This window comes from Poecilia formosa, unplaced genomic scaffold (assembly GCF_000485575.1).
Source record: "Poecilia formosa unplaced genomic scaffold, Poecilia_formosa-5.1.2 Scaffold14, whole genome shotgun sequence".
NCBI lineage: Eukaryota > Metazoa > Chordata > Actinopteri > Cyprinodontiformes > Poeciliidae > Poecilia > Poecilia formosa.
In genome coordinates this window covers 685,281-703,810 of record NW_006799953.1, presented here as the reverse complement: position 1 = coordinate 703,810, position 18,530 = coordinate 685,281, and the positions used below count along the sequence as shown (strand labels likewise).

At 40.6% G+C, this 18,530-nt stretch overlaps 1 protein-coding gene across 3 annotated transcripts; it reads left to right on the top strand.

The window, feature by feature from the left end:
* Window positions 1-545: 545 nt before the first annotated feature.
* adora2b (adenosine A2b receptor) lies at window positions 546-17,429 on the top strand. Of its 3 annotated transcripts, none has more exons than XM_007545831.2 (3): window positions 546-1,049; window positions 1,170-1,628; window positions 15,795-17,429. In XM_007545831.2, exons 2-3 carry the CDS (start codon window positions 1,309-1,311, stop codon window positions 16,468-16,470), a joined length of 996 nt encoding a protein of 331 aa, XP_007545893.1. In that variant the 5' UTR covers window positions 546-1,049; window positions 1,170-1,308; the 3' UTR covers window positions 16,471-17,429. The 3 variants fall into 3 exon arrangements, with proteins under 3 accessions (XP_007545893.1, XP_007545892.1, XP_016523747.1); XM_007545830.2 differs by having other exon boundaries at window positions 1,167-1,628; XM_016668261.1 differs by having other exon boundaries at window positions 1,122-1,628.
* Window positions 17,430-18,530: the final 1,101 nt, after the last annotated feature.

Below are 18,530 nucleotides of genomic sequence, written 5' to 3'. Positions count from 1 at the left end.
TCATGTTCACACCACACTTTTAAGAGTTTGTATGTAAAAGTTTCAAAAGCATTTATTTACTTCACGCTTCACAAATGCTTCATTTTGTCTGTCAAATAACATTAAAATCTGAAAGATAGAGGAGCATGAATATGTTTGGAAGCCATCATACAAATATTTTCTTTTGCATTGCTTACATGCAAGTGGAAAATAAACAGTGCAGCTCATTTCTGGAGGAAGCAAAAATTGGTAACACTTTATTTGAAAGGGTGTGAATAAGGCTGACGCAACACCTGTCATGAGGGCATAAATGTTGTTCAGTAAATAATTTTATTTATTTTGAACATGACATAAGTATAAAGTCACACACATGAACAAGGAATGCAAAAGACATTTTTGTACCACAGATATAAAAAAAACACCTAAAAAAGTAAAAAAAAAAAAAATTAAAAAGGCATAAAACGTTTAAGAAAGACATTTAAAAAAAAATGAAAACATGACTTTTAATGCAAACTTGCATTAGAAGTCCATTAAAGTGTCATTATTTACGGAACGAGACTTCATGGCATAAACATTCATAAAGACTTCATGCTCCCGTCAGTCCCTCCAAACAAAGTGCTACCCATTAGTTTGGAGTTGCACTCCTCTGGCTTGATGGCAGCCAGCGGTGTTGACTTCAGGTCGCGTAGGTGTTCTCACGCGCGCGCACAGATCAGCGATTACGTGTCGCGGGAATCCACGTGGAAACCGAATGTTACTTTAACCGACTCGTAGTTACGCACAGCGTGGCACCGGCGCTCTGGTGGGATTTCGCCTCTTATTTTTTTATTTTTTAAGTACTTTTTAACTGCGTGTGTGTCGGGGCGTGGCTCCTGTGTGAAAGTGATCCCCCACCCCTCTCTCTCCCTCCTCGCCCTCTCGCGTTTCCTCCTCTGCATGAAAACCGCTGTCTGAGGGAAGTTGTGTGACACACTGCTACCAACACCACGGACGTACAGATGCCGCTCGGACGCTCCTCCGCTCCTCTGCATGTGTGAGGACACCCAGAAGCGATGCGTGAGCTCGTTAAGGTAAGTCACACAGATAACCAGATGAAACAGACGGATGTTGAAGTTTTTTTTTTGTTTTGTTTTTTTGACAAGTTTGCACAAACCATCTGGTCTAAAAGTGCCATCCTCGCTTCGCAGCAGATGGCACCTTCTGCAGCCACTTGTGGAGTATTCCTGGATTACAGCACACAGACTTGCTGGCTTCTCTGGGACTAGAGGCGTCGCGGATGACCGTCACTGATGTAACCCACCTGCAGATTTCAGGACGCACTCTGCTGAGATGAATGCTCCGTACATCGCGATCGAAGCAGTGATCGCTGTCCTCTCCATATGCGGCAACGTGCTGGTGTGCTGGGCTGTGGCGATCAACAGCACGCTGAAGAACGCCACCTTCTACTTTCTGGTGTCTCTGGCTGTGGCTGACATCCTGGTCGGCTGCCTCGCCATCCCCTTCGCCATAATCATCAGCGTCGGCTTGTGCCTGAACTTTTACGGCTGCCTCTTCCTCGCCTGCTTCGTCTTGGTACTCACTCAGAGCTCCATCTTCAGCCTGCTGGCCATCGCGATTGACAGATATCTGGCGGTGAAGATCCCACTGAGGTGAGTCCGCGCTTTGTCACTGACGGGGTTTTTTTATTCATAAAGAGGGAAAACTTCTAACTTAGACTGAATTCCCGAACTCCCAGATGTGGTATTATGGCTCTCTGCCCTGGGGGTCATCGTATGAGGGGGACAACATAACAGCTCAGAATAAAAATGATCTGCGCGTTGAGCCGGAGCTAGTTTTCTCTTCATTTCTTTCTGATATCTAGTATTTTAATAAAACATGGCGTAACAGTGAAGCTAGTTGATGAACCAGATGTTGTTTGCTTAATTTAAGGATTGCTTTGAATAGATTATATCATCTCTTTACTTCAAACTCTGAGGTTCTAAAAATGATTTTACTTTACACCAAGCAGAGATTCTTAAAAGTATTCCAGGTTTATAAAACAGTTGCTTTATTTTTGTCAGGAAGGGTTTGATTTGTGTTTATGAGCGGAAAAATGTAAATCTCTTTCCGCCCCCCTCTCTTTTGCCACAACCTACTTCCCCTCCATTATCTTTTGCCGCTGATTACCAATAGTGGTTAAAATATGTGTCAGACCGGGGCACTGCTGATATATGATAATAAGATGATAATAAGGTGACGAATAATATCCTGTAAACTGTTACAGAGGCGGATGGTATTTTTTATGCTTTTTAATGTAGAACAATTGCGAACAAATGTGATTTACTTTAAAGTATTTAAAGAGTTTTTACATTTTACATGGTTTATAAAATGACAGGTTTAATGTATAGTAATAACATGTAATAGAGTATGATAAGATATGTAATATTGCATAATTAGAGATGCACCAATCAATCAATCAGCCTGATCATTTTCAACTTTGATCCATAACTGGAGTCTAATATTTTACAAACACAAAGATCTGGTGTGTTTGTAAAAGGATTTTCGCCCGGCGTACTTTGAGTTTAATGATCAGATGAGTGTTTTGTGTATAAATATGAGCGATCTTGTAATAACTTGTAATGCTGCTGGCAAAGAGTGAGCAGCATATTTCATTTCTATTTTAGTCTTAAGAATGATTAAAAAAAAAACAGAAATGGGATTGGTCAAAGACAGACTCCATGTCAGACGTCATTAAAAAAAACAAACGACATGAATCATCCGGATCAGAAGCCTGATCGTTGGGTCTGTATCGATAAAACATAAAAAACTTTAGTCCTTTTTGAAAATGATTTTGTTCTTGCTACTCGTTGAGAAGAAATGAAAGTTACGTCATATTACTTTTTTTCAAAATTGATATTTAATCTGATCGCCAATAATTGGCAATGATTAGAGCTGACATGCTGGGACATTTCAAAGTAGACATTGCTGGAGTCGATTTCACTTACCGACGTTAAATCTTCTGCTTCTTCATTTCCAAGTTTGCGCCTGGAAGGCAGCCATTCCCTGTAAATCTTTATTTACTCCTCAGAAACAAACCAAACTCCCATTTCTCCTTTAAGGTTGAGGGTTAAGGAGTGAAATGAGATGCAGCCTGAAGCCCATCAAGCGGTGCTCTAATTAATCACGTCATGATGGTCATTTATCTGCAGCGCTGCAGGTTCAGCTGAGAGCCACTCGGCTGTTTAATCATATATGCTAATAATGCAGGAGAAGCAGAAGCATGCAGACCTCCACTCACACCATCTTCACATGAGATGAATGCTTTTTTTTTTTGTCTTCAGAAAGACGCACAGATCAGAATCAGATCAGGGGCCCGTGAAGCTTATTGCCTCACATAAACTTGTAATGATAATCACATTATTACACTCTGGGTTTATCCAGCCAGTCCTTTGAAATTCATCAGGTGCCAGGATGCATAAAGTCATCTTACTTGCTTACATATTTGTTTTACGTTTGATGGTAAAGCAACAGAAATCCGACAGGTTGGCATCTGAGTAATAATCATCGATTTTTAAAATTTCGCTAACTTATTTTACATCACGTGTTGCGATGGTTGGTCGAAAAAAGTTTGACATGGAAACATTTAGCATTTGAACTCAGCAACTTAATACATATTCTGTGAGTGAATTAAATGCCAAACGTACAGGGGAGCATCGATTATTGTAGTTGACGGTAATCAAGATTTGCCAATTTTCGTCTTGACCAGCATTGACAAATTAAGTTGAATGCATTGAAACCAGCATATTTTTAGGTCTAGTTGAGAAAATCCAGATAAAGTGCACAGGAAACCCACTTTTATGCATAAATGGGGGTCATCTAGCAACTCCATTGATTGCTAAATTAAAACCCAGGTTCAGCTGAATGTGTTTGTCAGTCAAACTGAAATGAGAAAAGAAAATCAGTATTAGTGCAGCATTACACCAGTACAGCTAAACGTTGGTCAAACATAAATGCTTCTTTTAAATTTCACACTTCTGAAATAAACGTGAAATAAACGTCCTTGGATTTCAGCAGGTGGTATTTTTTTTTTTTAATTTTTTTTTTTTTAGCTTTTAGTCACTGATTACTGTAAAGGTGTGATAAAACCACCTTGGTTTAACTTTATCCTACACTCGTGTGATTTTCTGTAAACGTTGCAGCATAAAGGAGCTCTTGAGTGGAGATTTAACTTTAGGACACAGCAGTGAATTCACTCAGCGCGCTGCTTAGCACGGTTCCTGAGCTCATCCTGTGTTTTCCGCTAATCTGTTTCCAACGCTGCGCCGCCCGAGGGCTCAGAGACCAAAACCATCCACCGCTGATTTCCATGCTTCTCTGCTCCACACCGACTCCCGGCTGCTTTTTCTTTGTGTTCTGCTGATGGACACAAAGAAAGCACAATAAAAACACAGACTCTTAGAAAATGATCGCAAACAAGAGTTTCCCGCCCAAGCAGTAATTTAGACTTGAATTCATCTTAATGCTTTTGATTCATAAATTAAATCTGCTTTGACAAATGTTCCAACAATGTTAGCAGTAAATATGTTTTATTCTAATAGAATAACAATAGAAGAACAATATTTAGCAATATTTAAAACTAATAAGTGTCCAATTTATTTATTTAAAAAAGGCTGAATTTACTGACATGTATTGTTTGCACTTATCTAACTTGTAAAAAAATAAAAATAAAGCAGGGTTGAGTGATTAGAGACAAAAGGCGAAGCCTCTGGATCGATACTTGCCACTGAGTGTCAGAGCTGATGGCAGAGGCCAGCAAGCTGTACTCTGAGTGTGTGTGTGTGTGTGTGTGTCCTCATGAAAACAGAAACAGACAGATCGAGCTGCCAGCAGGGACAGCGTGGTGCTGCTTGGTATTTCCATGAATTGAGGAGCAGCAGCTTTGTGATCAGATGGGAAGCGTCTGTCTGCAGGTGGTGTTGGTTTTGGGCCGTGTCAGCGAGCTGTCGGGCCGTTCGTGCCGCGTCGGATCCGCTGTCATTTCCATTACGCTCAGAAACCCCGGCAAGAGAGGACAGTCTGACACAAAACTCGCGATGAAAGTTGCCTTTCATCCCCACTTTACAAGCGAGCGGCTTGTAAAGTCCCCCGTTTGTACGTCTATTTTTGACCCACAGAGCCAAACCTGGAGCTTGTCACTTCCCCCCCACGCAGAAGTAAGTGTGGGGGGGAAGTGACTGTTGTGACTCTGAGAGCATAAAAACACTCAAAGAATCCTGCAGAAAAATTCTCATTCTGAAAAGTTTTGCCTTGTGGGCACTGAGGAGTCCCTACGAGTTTGCTTTGTTTCTAATCAAACTATTTTTCTAATGGTTATTTTAGTAATCGATTAATCTGTCGACTATTCTGACAATTAAACCACTTAAGTATTTTTATACAATATTAAAAATAAATTTTTAAATAAGGAAATGAACTTTTTATTGCCTAAAGTGCAATAACGTCGCATTCCTGAACTGGGTGAAGCTAAAGCCATTTTTCTTGAGGAGTTTTGGCTAAAACATATTTACAGTCAAAGGTGTTTTTATATTAAATGTAAAATATTTCTGTACAGTTTTGGCTAAACTACTTGCTCTCAATATGTTTTTTTTTCACCAAATGGCTTTTTTTTCTGTATATCCCAGTTAACAATTAATCGAATTTTAAAGTTGACGATTGTTTCAATAATAGGTTAATCGTGATTGATCTGATTAGTCGTTTCAACACTTCAAATTTTTATATCAAAAATGAACAAAAACTTGTTTTAAAATTATGATTTCATTTGTTTGGGGAAAATATATCCAAAGCAACTTATTGGAAATATACCGACCCACCTGTTCAATCACGATCAACCTTTTTGTTTTGGTTTTGATGCCAAAGAAGTCGAGCTTTTCTGACAACGTGACTGAAAGAGCTAAAATAAAAACTACCAACACATCACTGCCTGTTATATAAAAAATAATAAACCAAAGACAGATGAAACAGCAATGCCACGTAGAGATCTCTCCGGTTTAGCAGAGCAACACGAAGGAAAATACCTGCAGACTTTTGCACATTCTGAACTTGTTCATGCTTGTTCATGGTAATACTGTTCCATGCGTCTGTCTCCGCCGCAGCTATCTCTGTCAAAACATAAAAGCACTTACAGATCAAACAACAATCTGGAACTTTTGTTACAGATACCGTGATGTGAACGTAACTTTTCCTGCTTTCTTTGACTCTGAACTCTAAGGTTTCTAAGGTGTTAAGAGTCAAAGTGACATAAGCTGATGGGGTAAAATGTTCTTACAAACAGTCTGACCTGAAAATGTTGTGGAGTGACCTGACAGCTGCAGTATGCAGCTTTTACAAGAATATGTCTTTTTTTTTTTTTTTGCATATTTGTTAAAACTCTCACTACGTCCCGACAGTATGAGACAGATGATCTGTGAAAAAAATCAACTTCCTCCCAGAGCTATTATCGCCATCTGCAGAAATGCTCTGCTCCCAAACAAAAACAACCAACCAGAGCCAGGAGGAGAGTTTCAGCGCTGTCAGTCACACGTGTGTACGCGCTGCTGGCTGGGTCTGATTGGTTTTTGTTTTGTTTTGTTTTGTTTTTTTATGGTTTTATTGGCTCTAGTGGCCTTTATTTGAGAGTGGCCAGACAGGAAAATAGGTAATGAGAGAGGGGGCAAAGGTCACCATGCTGGGAATCGAACCAGTGTCATCCTCTTCGAGGAATAACGGCTCCATATGTGGGCTGTGCTTCAGCCCTGTGCCACCACAGCGCCTCTCTGATTGGTTGTTCTTGACCAAGCTGGGTATTTCTGCAGATTTCTGCAGAAAGGACCACACAGCGAGAGGGTTAGGGGTTAGAGGAGCTCGATCCCTCCTCGCCCCCGCAGATTATCTGTTAACATGTTATTAATGTTACATACCGCAGCTTTAAGCAAAATTCTCCATTGCGGCTGAATTAAAACAGCGAGCCAAAACACCTCCAACATGGCGGAAAAGACTTATTGTTAACGCTTGACAGCTCTGGCAAGAAAAATAGAAACAAAAGAAATCTGTAAGGAGGAAACACTTTTTTTTTTTACGACACGGTAGTTACACACAGCTGCAGACTCTACATGCAGAAAATAAGATCAGTGCCTATGTTGAGCTCAAATGACACGTCCAGAGGCATTGGTGTGCAAGTTTGCTGGCCTGGAAACGCCACCATTCTGTCCCAGATAGAAGCTTTTATGGAGCAGAGAGGCCAGATGCTTCAAGATAACCGAGCCACAACACACACTCAGCGCTTCCCCCACCCCGACTCCAACCCTGCTGTTCTTACTTCTCAAAAACAGCCCCTCTGGCTGCTTTCTGAGATCAACTCAGACACACCAGAGAACTCTTAAGAATTATCTGTTCCCTCATCTGCGGACCCCAGTCAGAAAATGAAACCTCGCTCTGCCCCAGGTGTCTGACTCAGACAAACATCGTGTCACTGGGTCGTGCTTTGCAGAGATGGAGGTGTCTGCGTCGCGGCTTCGTAATGCGATGAAGCGGATTTGGAGTTGAAGAACGAGGTGAAACTCTGCTGGTGGCTGGACTTCAAAACAGCCGATCCATATTTGTGGATTCGTGACACGGACAACGATGGGAAAAGGTGCAGCTTCGGGATGCAGAATGAGCCGTGAGTCGATGAATGCTGCACCTCTAAGGATCAGCTGTAACACAAAGCAATGAGCTGCAGTGAGATGCAAAGCCTTGCAGTGTGTGTGGCTCTGTGTTGGTGCAGAGGAGTGGGTGTGATTGCGGGTTTCTTGGTTTTGTTACGATGATCATATCTTTGCTGTTCATCTCACCGCGATTGTGTAATTTTGTTAGTGTTTCCCAGCCTCTTGGTGCCATTTTGTAACACAATCAAGTGACTGTTGCCACCGGTTGTTTTAAAAATGCTCTATATATATTAAATATGACTTGAAAGAAATTTGACTGTAATTTAGCATCTTGAAATTGGGCCTTTGTCTCTAACCCTTTCATGCATAGTGGTCACTAAAGTGGACAGCTGTCTTAAAAGCCATTTTCTTGTGCTTCTTGTGGATGTTTATGTTTTAAATGCACACAGACCACTGAAGTGGACACTAATGCATCATAAAATACACCATCAACTACTGGCCATCAGCTACAAATGCAAGAAATTATATTAGTTAACTCCAATATGGCCAACAGACAAAAAAAGCACGCCGACCCACCAGCTCCCTCCTTCTGCTGTAGACGACTCTTACAGGTAAAAAATACATTGTGACATCAGATAACCCCTAATGAACAACACTACTGATGGATTTTTCAAATAGCAACTTTGTATTTGGAGAAAATTACAATTGATCACCTAAACGAAAAAAATTAAATTAAAATTTTTTTTTATGCCTTAAGAAAATAAAAAAAGGGAAATAAATCCTGACACAAAGGATCATAATTCATGCATGAAAGAGTTAAGCAAGTCCTCCTCTTTTTGAAACTCCACCTTCAGGAAGTCATCACATCGTTCCTCAGTTAACCCTTTAACGTTTTTACCAGTGTTGCTCTGATTAGTAACTCCTGTAGTGAGTTCAGCAGATGCAGTTCCACCAGTGTTTGCTAATTGATGCTGGCTAGTCTGAAGGAGCTGAGTGTGGGAGGACGGCAGCTCAAAGGAGGAACTGCATCTCAAAGGCGACGCTGTTTCATGATTGAGTGGTTGCCATGGGAGATTCAGAGGATCCCAAAGCACTTCACACAAAAAAAAACCAGTAGTCTTTTACATTATTAGCCATTTTGTTATGACATGAATGTCAGTTTTGCTTATCGTTAGATGAAAGCTTGCCTTCTCACTTCAGCTTTGAACTAGATTTCCGTTTAGGAGACAGCTAGTGTTGTCAACAAAGTGAAAACTGTGTGAAAAAAGGGGCGATCTGAGTCAGATGGAAGGGAATCCACCCGCTTGTCACATCTGAAGCCAGTTTGACGACAGCCTGTGGGAGTTTTAGCCCTGCTGTAACTGAAACTCAGCATTGATTTGATGTTTTATAAATGTAAACTTTAACCTATATTGAGTGGATTCTATGTGCTGGAGGCCGGAAAGGAGGAATAGTAGAGGAGTCTACAGCCTGCGGCTCTGGAGCCATAACTGGCTTTTTGGATCTTCATAATTTTGGCTAATGATTAAAAAGAAACAGCTAATATTTAAAAATTTAGACACAATAACAAACAGCTTTTCCTTTTATTCCTGCAATACTTTCCATTTAATTAGACACTAAAAGCACTGGTAACGTCTTTTTCTCCTCATAAGGTTGGGATAGCACATGGTTTTCTATCGTTTTCACAATAAATCTGAAAAGTGTGGCAAACATTTGTATTTAGCCGTTCTTGGGTCGAATTGCTTCAGTGAACACCTGCAGATCTTTATCCACTTTATTCTGACCTCTGCAGATCTTTAAAGCCTCTGATTTATCCTCTGCTTACCTTGATGGTTTTGTCTCCCCAGCCAAACTTTCCGTTATTTATACGGGTGAATAGACGATGCGCAGTGAGATCGTACTCTGACCTAACCCTGACCTGCCTGCTCTGGTCTTAATGAAGCTGCTTGTTCAGTTCAGAAAACATCTGGATTTAAACCGAGACGTTAAACAAGTCGACTCAGTTTACGCATCAGGTGACATCTGGAGGGAGTTTATTCTGGCTGTCAGGAAACCAATGACAAAATTTTGACAAGTATTATTGAGCTTCAGCTTCACAATCTTTTTCTACGTTGTGTTAATTTATTATGTAAAAAGGCAATAAGATACACGGAAGTTTGTGGTTGTAACGTACCCTGAGATGGAGCATGAATACTTCCACAACATCCTATTAAATATTCAAATTTTGTCTATTCAATAAGTAGATAAATATTGACTAGGATTAATTTTGAGAAGGAAAAAAACTATTAGTGACGTAATAAACTTTTAAATAAACTAAGAGACTAGTCTAAGCTACAAAATATGCATTTAGGATTCTTTGTCATCAACTAAACTACAGAAGAAAATATGTTAACCTCTCAATATTTAGAGACTTTTGTTGTTTTAACTAGATAATGTGTCTTTGATTAAGATTGGTGCATCTAAAGTAGATGTTTGATCTTATCGTAGATGTTAAACTTTGGTCAATTTCACGTAAAAACAAAAAATTTGAATCACTGTGGTGAAAGAATCAGCAGAGAAATGGAGTCTGGAAGTGACTTGAGCCTGGCATGATGAGGTCGACCCCCATCAGCAATGACATTTTCACCAATAAGTGGAAATTCCTTCAGCTTCAGCGAAGCCTCGAAATTAATCCTCCGTCAGTCATAGAAAACCTAAAAGCCGTTTCACTCTTGAGAGAGCGTGATGCAATCAGTTTCATTTATCACTGCATTTCTCTGCTGCTTTAGAAACTTAACAGAGCAGATCTATTTTACGTTGCCTCCTGTAACTGATCTGTGTTTCTGAGCAGCGATAAACATGATCAACCATTTGTTTCTCTCTGTTTGTTAAACGCTGCTTTGTTCCCTTTAATTGACGAGCTGCTGCTGAGAGGATTTTATCTCAAGCTGTGCCTGGCGTGTCTGCTTAAAGTCTGCCTTGTGGTCTGTTTAGTTCTGCTCAGGTAGCGAATGAGTGACTCTCTTAAATTGGATGTGTTTTCAGTCGGGACTCAATCGGGAATGATGTGAAAAGATCATAAACAGTTACTATCTTGCCTGCTTTAAATAACTACACATGGAGACTGAATCCAGATTAGTTGATCCCAGAAAATAAAGCTAAGACGGGCCAACCGAGTTCACTACTACGGTCTTAAAACACCTTTAAGAGAAGCAAATCTTATGGCTGTTTATGAAAAATGTTACTTTATTAACCTCTGAATTGTTGTTCAAAGGTTAGTATACCTTTAGTTACACAGACTGCTTATACACATGGAAAATTGAGGTTATTCCCTCTACTGTGCAAACAACAGAACATATTGATTATAGTAGGCATCTTAATATTATGCTACTTATTTTGATTTTTATACACAGACTTAAAGCACTTGGTAAATTTAGCACTTTTTAAAAGCTTATTGCGTGACATATTTTCTCCACAACATGGCTGTCTGTCTGGAAATTAGTCATTTGTCGAATTTGAAAGCTAGCAAAAGGTTAACTTCAAAAGAAGCTAGCTTACTAGCTTATTTGCTTAACGATGCTAGTTAGCTGGCTTCTTTAATGCAGCAGCAGCTACGCTACACAGCCGGACAAATCTCTGGACTCTTCCAGGTTCTCAATATCTCATTAAAGGACTTTAAACCAGATAAACTAAGGTTTAGTAATATACTGTGCTATATTATTGGTGTAGTATATTGCTGTTGTAGTCTTTACAGAGCATCACTGGGAGTTGGGAAGCTCATGGTTGGTTTATTACTCGGATCATGGTTATAGTATTTAATCAGAAGACTCAGTGAAGGTGTGCAGACAGATTTACAGCAGAGACTTTGTCTCCTGCAGGAACTTTGCACCAGTTTTCTTCTCACCAGTCAGTTTGTACAAACAATCTGAAGGGAGTTGATATGATTGAGAGGTTGTCCAGGTCAGTGACAAACACTCTGCTGTCACATGTTGGACAGTTTGTGGGGCTTTTGCTGTGGACGCAGCTGGACTTTAAAGTGGATGTTGGGAGTGCTCAGGCCGTGTTTGTGTGTGGCGTGGCAGAGGTCGGTGGCCCCTGGGGGCTGAGGAAGCAGAGTTTGGAGAAGAAAGCAGAACAAAGATAGATGCCGGCGGGCTGTCGTCATGCCAGGACTAATCCGTTCAGCCGCTGGTTTGCTCGCTGTCTCCACGGAGAGTGGGGAGCGGTGTTCAGGAGATGGGCCCTCTGGGAAACGGATCCCACACTCGCCGTTGTGCTCAGTGATTAAAAGGAAGACGGAGCGGGCGACGGAGACCAACAGCAGGATGTTGTGGGTAATGAAGGAAGAGCGCAGGTCATGATGAGCTCCTTGGTTTCCTCTGCTGGGCTGCTTTGGGTAGCGTGTTTTTATTATTCATGCCCCCTGGGGCGTCCCGCTGGGCCCCCAGCAGGGGTCACAGGACAGAGCCAGGGCTCATAAACTCGTAGCGATCAGAATTATAAAAAGGCAGGGGCAGAACGGGATAATGATTAAAAATAATTTCTGCTGTTATGGTAACCTAACTTTTGTTTTACAATCAAATTCCCTGTAAAACAGGAGCAGTGATTTTCTGTCACGAAGCCCAGATTAAAGCCACATTTCCATCACCGCAGCATAAAACGATTGTTCATTTATCATCATATTATGCTATTGTTCCATCCAGTTAATGCGGAGATCAAATCCAGGAAGTGCTGCCTGAGAAGTAATGAAACAAAGCCTTGTAAAAGGCCTTGAACTTTTCCATGTCATACACAGAAAAGCTCAGTGTATTTTATTGAGATTGTATGTGACAGACCAACACAAAGTAAGATTTAATTATAAAGTGGGAGGAAAATGCAAAAAACCCAAATCTATTTTTATTTCCTAGTTTCTAGTGCAAATATCTTGGTACACTCAAAATAAAACAAAACTAACTTAAACTCACTTTTTTTGCAAGATTTAAGAACTTGCTATAAGTCAATAATTCCTTAATACTGACTAAAAAAGTACTAGATCCTCTGGGATACAATTTCAGTTATACCAGAGATGCACAATCCACTTTTTTTAAATTTCCAATAACGATACAGAAATCTGAGGTTTAGTATCGGCCAATAACGATCCGATACAGAAAAACGCTGTAGTATTGACTTAAAACGTTTCTTTTTTTTAAGCGCAGACATAAATGCACCGGATTACAAATACATTTGGTAACTCTGCACCAATACAGAACACCTAAATACAACAATAGCTTCACAAGCTTGGTCAAACATCTAAGAAAAAAAACCCAATTTGTTCAGTCAGTGCAATTAGGAGTACAGCTGCCAATGTAAGATAAATAACAAAGAAACTGACAAAAGCAGTAGATTGACTACTTTGGACAAAAATATAAAAATAAACTTTCAAATGGTTCAGGAAGTGCAATTAGGAACGATAAAGAGCATAAAGCATAGAATTAGACTGATTAGATCTGCTGTTATGGATCGGACACATTGTCACCAATACCTGATTAAGTTTTTTTCAACGTCAGGACCGATGTAAAAATCGGACCAGTCGTATCAGCATCTCTACTCATACTGAGACATGATTCCGATAGCACGTCATCAGTTTTTCATCAATATTAATTAATTATTGGCCTAAAACAAGCTGTCATATCTTGCTGAAAGGTTACCTGTCAGTTTGTTTTCTCTTACTTCAAGTGTACTAAGATATTTTCAACAGAAAATAACAGCAAAAGTTGTGTTTTTTCAGTGTGCCACATTAATGAAATGGGCCTCTTCTGTTGTCTGCAGACACACAGCGGTCATAATGCCTGATCCTTTCAGAGCTCTCCTCAGTGTTAGCCAAGAAAAGAGCCGTGTTCTTCCCTATTCAGTGTGCAGCTCTCACGCCCAGACATACTACATGTGACACCTCCAGCTCAGACTGACCCCTGTGTTTGGAAACGTGTCCCTGTCAGCGTCCTTGTGAGTCATTAGCGTGCGGCTGTGCCTTTGAATCACTTTGAGGAAAAGGCATGTTGGGCTCCCAGCGTGGTTCACGTGATCGGGACGGTCAAGACAGAACCCAAAATGATTCACCCAGCTTCCCTACAAGCGGCCCAGATGTACAGCTGCTGCTCTTGGCTTCATGTTTCAGCCAGGGAGCGTTTTTATGAGAAACCGACTGCAAGTTCTTGCTCGTGTTTTGATGCGTGTTATCACTTTGAAACGCCGCGGAGCATTTTAGCACAAATCTTAAGATTTGAAAGAAAAGAAGATGTAAAACACCTGCTTCCTGTTCACAGACCAAGACCTGCATACATTGATATACGAATAAAACAAGCAGGAGACTTGTTACTTTCATTTTAACCCTACAGAGGCACATGGAGCATGGCTGCGGGAAGATTCTGTCTGTGGAGAATAAATACTTTATGGAAAAATACAGTATGTTCTTTGATTCCATTAAGCTATTTATAGATTTTCCTTACAGCTGTTTATCACGCATCCCCCTTTTTCTTGTTGTGCAGTGTCACTAGGAATTTCATTTCAGCTGTAGCCATCTGTTTTGCTCAGCCCTCTGATAATGCAACTAAACATTTTAATCTGTTAGCGATCTACATTTTGGTTTTCTGCAGCACTTTCAGTCTGTTGTAGATTTGCTGCTGAGCTCTAGAACTTTGTCCAGTTTGTTCAGTTTTGATTGTAGAAAGTCTTTGGTGTGTAGTTCATGGTTGATTAAATGACTGTAGCGTCCCGGTTCTGTAGCTCCTGGTGTGCCATTTGTAGTCAGAACTCAGAAATTCTGAATTCCCAGTCGGAGAAATCAACTGGAACGTTAACCGAAGTCAGACTTCCCTCAGAAAGTGGTAAGACAGGTTTTCATTTCTTTATGGCAGTAACAGTGGCAAGCTGTGTTGGAAACGTATTTATTTTACAAGATACACATGTAAGAGTGCATCTAAAATCAATGTTTCGTTCAGCAACTCTGAAAGAATTAAAATTGGTGTTTGCTCAAGAAAACGATGTTAGTAAGAGGTACTACGAACAATGTCTTCTTGGGTGTCACCATTTTGAAACACTGGCCTGTCCGACTACGACAACTGGAACTCTGCTATCTTGAGTCCGAACCAAGTCCAACATCGGCGGTAAATGCAACACTGCATTCAAAACGAGTCCAAAGCATCACCTTACTACCATCGTACCAAACGCGGTGTCTGAATCTGTTAACAGCTAATCTATAAACCTCAATTGTGCCGCCACGTTGATTTATTTTTTTTTCTTTTTTCCGAAGAACCCTTCAAACCAGGCCGCACCTGTCTGGTGTTTTTGTAAAATCTAACATGCTAACGGAAGTTTTCACAGTCTGACCTCAGGAGGAACTTCCTGGAAGAGTGACAGCAGTCCTCACTTCCCTTCCAACAAGCTGTGGAATTGTAGACCTCCGATTCCTTAGAAAGTGCTCTACGACATTTTTCAGACAGATCAGATATAAAGTTTTATTTATGGTGGAGCTCATATTTGTTCATGATTAGATAACCATGTTGTTTGATAAGCAGCACCTGCAGACTAAACCCTGTTTTTCAGGCTGCTGCAGCATGTTGGGGGTCCTGTCCTCACTTCTCCCTATAGTGTTTGTTAAGATCAGATTGGTAGACTATGACAAAGACAAGACTGTTTGGGTCCATGTTGTTGCAGCAGATCTCTATCTGTGCTTTCCTGGTTTGATAAAGCCAGAGCTGGCTTTTGTCTCTGCATAAGCAACAGAAAATGAAGCCAGGAGCAAAATACTTTTGCAGGATTTTGCATACAAAACATCAATTAACAATTCTCCTGGACTATTGTTTTCCTTGCAAAATGTGTTCCACAAAACGAAGTTTGCATTTTTCCATAAAGCCTTCTCGAGATTCGAAACCATCACACATGTTCAGACACGTCTTCAAGCTGTTGGCGCAGATTTGCACCTTCAGCTCAGTTTTTTCCACTGATTCTCAGAAAAACAGAAAGCGACGGTGACCGTCTCTGCTTCTGCCCCCGAACACGAAGCTGAATATTGATCAGGGATTGTATGATCTCATCGTGACTTTGACCTTTGAAGATATTGTGAGTTATGGATAAAAATGTGTTTTGTGAGATCACTGTAACCTTTGTGAATAATATTAACCTGTGGCCTGTTTTCTCCAGGTACAAGGAGTTGATGACGGGAAAGACCGCCAGGAAGATAATAGCCATTTTATGGATCCTCTCCTTTGTCATCGGCCTCATTCCCTTCTTTGGGTGGAACATGAAGGACTCGAGTTGGGAGAACTCCAGCTCGGTCAACAACTCGGACTGCAAAGGGTGTTTCTTTGAGAGCGTGGTGGACATGCAGTACATGGTGTACTTTAACTTCTTTGTATGCGTGCTGGTGCCGCTGCTCATAATGCTGGGCATCTACGTGAAGATCTTCACCGTGGCCAGGAAGCAGCTGAGGCAGATTGAGCTCAAGTGTGTGGGCAACGGCGACAACCAGAACAAGAGCCTGCTGCAGAAGGAGATCCGGGCCGCTAAATCCCTCTCCATCATCGTGGGACTCTTCACCGTCTGCTGGCTGCCCGTCCACATCCTCAACTGCCTCACGCTGTTTTACGGCGCTCTGGACAAGCCTCCGGTTGTCATGTACGTGGCCATCATTCTGTCTCACGCCAACTCCGCGATCAACCCAATCATCTACGCTTACCGCATTCAGGACTTCCGGAACACTTTCCGCAAAATCCTGGTGCGGCACTTCCTGTGCCACAAGGAGGAGCTTTATCTCAGCTCCAATGGCAGCAGACGCAACAGAGACGAGGTCACGGTGACCATCGACCCTCTGCTGTAGAGGCGGAGGACTCCATCAACGTCAAGGCGTGAGGTTTCTAATGTTTACAGAACAATGTGAAGATGAACCGATGTCAATCCCACCTTGAATGTAGACTTTTATTTATGAATTGTATTGGGTTGGGATGGGGGTCTGTGAAGTTTTCAACTACAAGTCTTAACTTTTTTGTTGTTGAAGGATTTTTGTTGAAATAGTTGAAGCTAACTGGATTTGTAGGACTGAGGATCCAAACTCAAGATGCTATTTATTGTTCTGAATTCACCCTGTCCCAACTACAAACACTCCTCTTTTTGTGCCCTGCTGTTTTTTTTTTATACTCTCGACATTCAGTGCCAGTGTTAAAATAATTTATTTATTACAAGACCTTGTCTTTCAGAATGTATTGATCAAACAAACGCGAGTGTGTGCGTGTGTGGGCTACATCTGTACTTGTGGAGCTAAAGAAAGGTACAGAGGTAGCTTTCCTTACCTGTGGGTATTCTGCAGCTCACAGATCTTTGCTTCATCTGTCTGCTGAGAGGAGGACACATTTTCTTCAGCCTAGATTTATTTATGAATTTAATTCGGAAGGCAGCAGTTGAGGTGAAAGCGTGAATTTCTGCGTATCATTCATCAGTACACAATAGTTTTCTCAGACAAGCTGACCTCATGGGTCCTTAAATAAGAACCAAGTTTGTAGAGTGCTAAAAATTCAAATAAAGGGACGGTATAGTTTTTTGTTTTTTTTAATTGTGAGGTTCTGCTTAACAGGAGTTCATTAAATTGCATTCAAAACATTTTCAAGACAAGTTTTATCTAAAAGCAAGACATACATGAATGATCATTTGATTTTCCATCTACTTTAATTGCCCTTGAAATCTTCTAAGCCTTACTATTCATTTATATAAAACCCAATTATGAATGTCTTGATTTTATTATCCTAACCGAGATAGCAAACTAAAATGAATATAATTCTAAAACGTAAGCAGGTCGAGGGTCAACTCCATAAGTAGGATCTGAAAGATTAAGATGTAAAAAAATAAGATGTTTTTGTGATGTCTTATATCCAAATATTTCTAAATATACATATACACCAAGCTAAATGCAATGGGAAAATGTAACAGGTTAGGAAACCCCTCAATTAATGACTTAATTCTGGTAACTGGGCATTTTAAAGATGTTTTAAGGTCTAAAATTGGGGATTATTAACTATTTTCATCAGTTTAAGACTATAAAAACCTTGGTTCAAAGTTAGTAACTTACCTGCAGTAAATAACTTAGTATCTACAATTTTTAGACAGATTTAGAGTGTTCTTCCTGGACAATTAAGCTAACGGCTAACCTGGCATAGACGAAGACAAAAAACGGTGAAAAGCAACCAGTTGGTTGCTATGGTGGTGAACAGATAAAGCACAACGCAGGTATGGAGGCCTTAGTCCTCAAAGCAGAAACCTTAATTGCAGAGTAACTGTTCCTAAATAGTATTTGAAGAAAACTGAAATTATTTTATGCTAGAGTTGTTTTTAAATGATTAAAGTCTCCAACGGACAGCTGCTAGCTTTAGCCTGTGGGGCAAACTAATCTGGATTTATACTAAATTAAGGGAATGCAAAGATTGCTTATAACCACAACAGAATCTCACTTTCAAAATACAAAATATATTTTTTTAATTATAGGATGAATAAGAAACAAGTCACTTTTCTTCGCCATGCATCTTACTGTAACCACTAAAAACCAAACTGTCACCTTTGTATGTGTTCCACAGGAAATGGCTAAGTGGGTTGAAGTTGGCTTAGCTGCAAAACTCACCTACAGTGATGTGCATTTCTTCAGGCGTAAGCTCAGGAAGTGGAGAACGGATCGTACCCTTTAAACTAACTTTGCGTCGGCATCAAGCCTTTTTGGCTGCTTCACCATGACATCATGCAAGATGACACCTCAAATCAGAGTCCTTTATGTAACTCCACGTTGACCAGGTTCTGGTCACACGTCTCTTTAGTGGCTTGCATAAGACTTCATAGCTGTCATCATTGCTTTGGGTATAAGAGTTCAAACCTTCGCCCACAGTCAGTCTTAAAAAC

Excerpts from the sequence above, each read along its gene's own strand:
- adora2b (XM_007545831.2), top strand. The coding sequence starts at position 1,309 with ATGAATGCTCCGTACATCGCGATCGAAGCAGTGATCGCTGTCCTCTCC. Across the intron at positions 1,629-15,794 it reads GCGGTGAAGATCCCACTGAG|GTACAAGGAGTTGATGACGG; the intron begins GTGAGTCCGCGC and ends TGTTTTCTCCAG.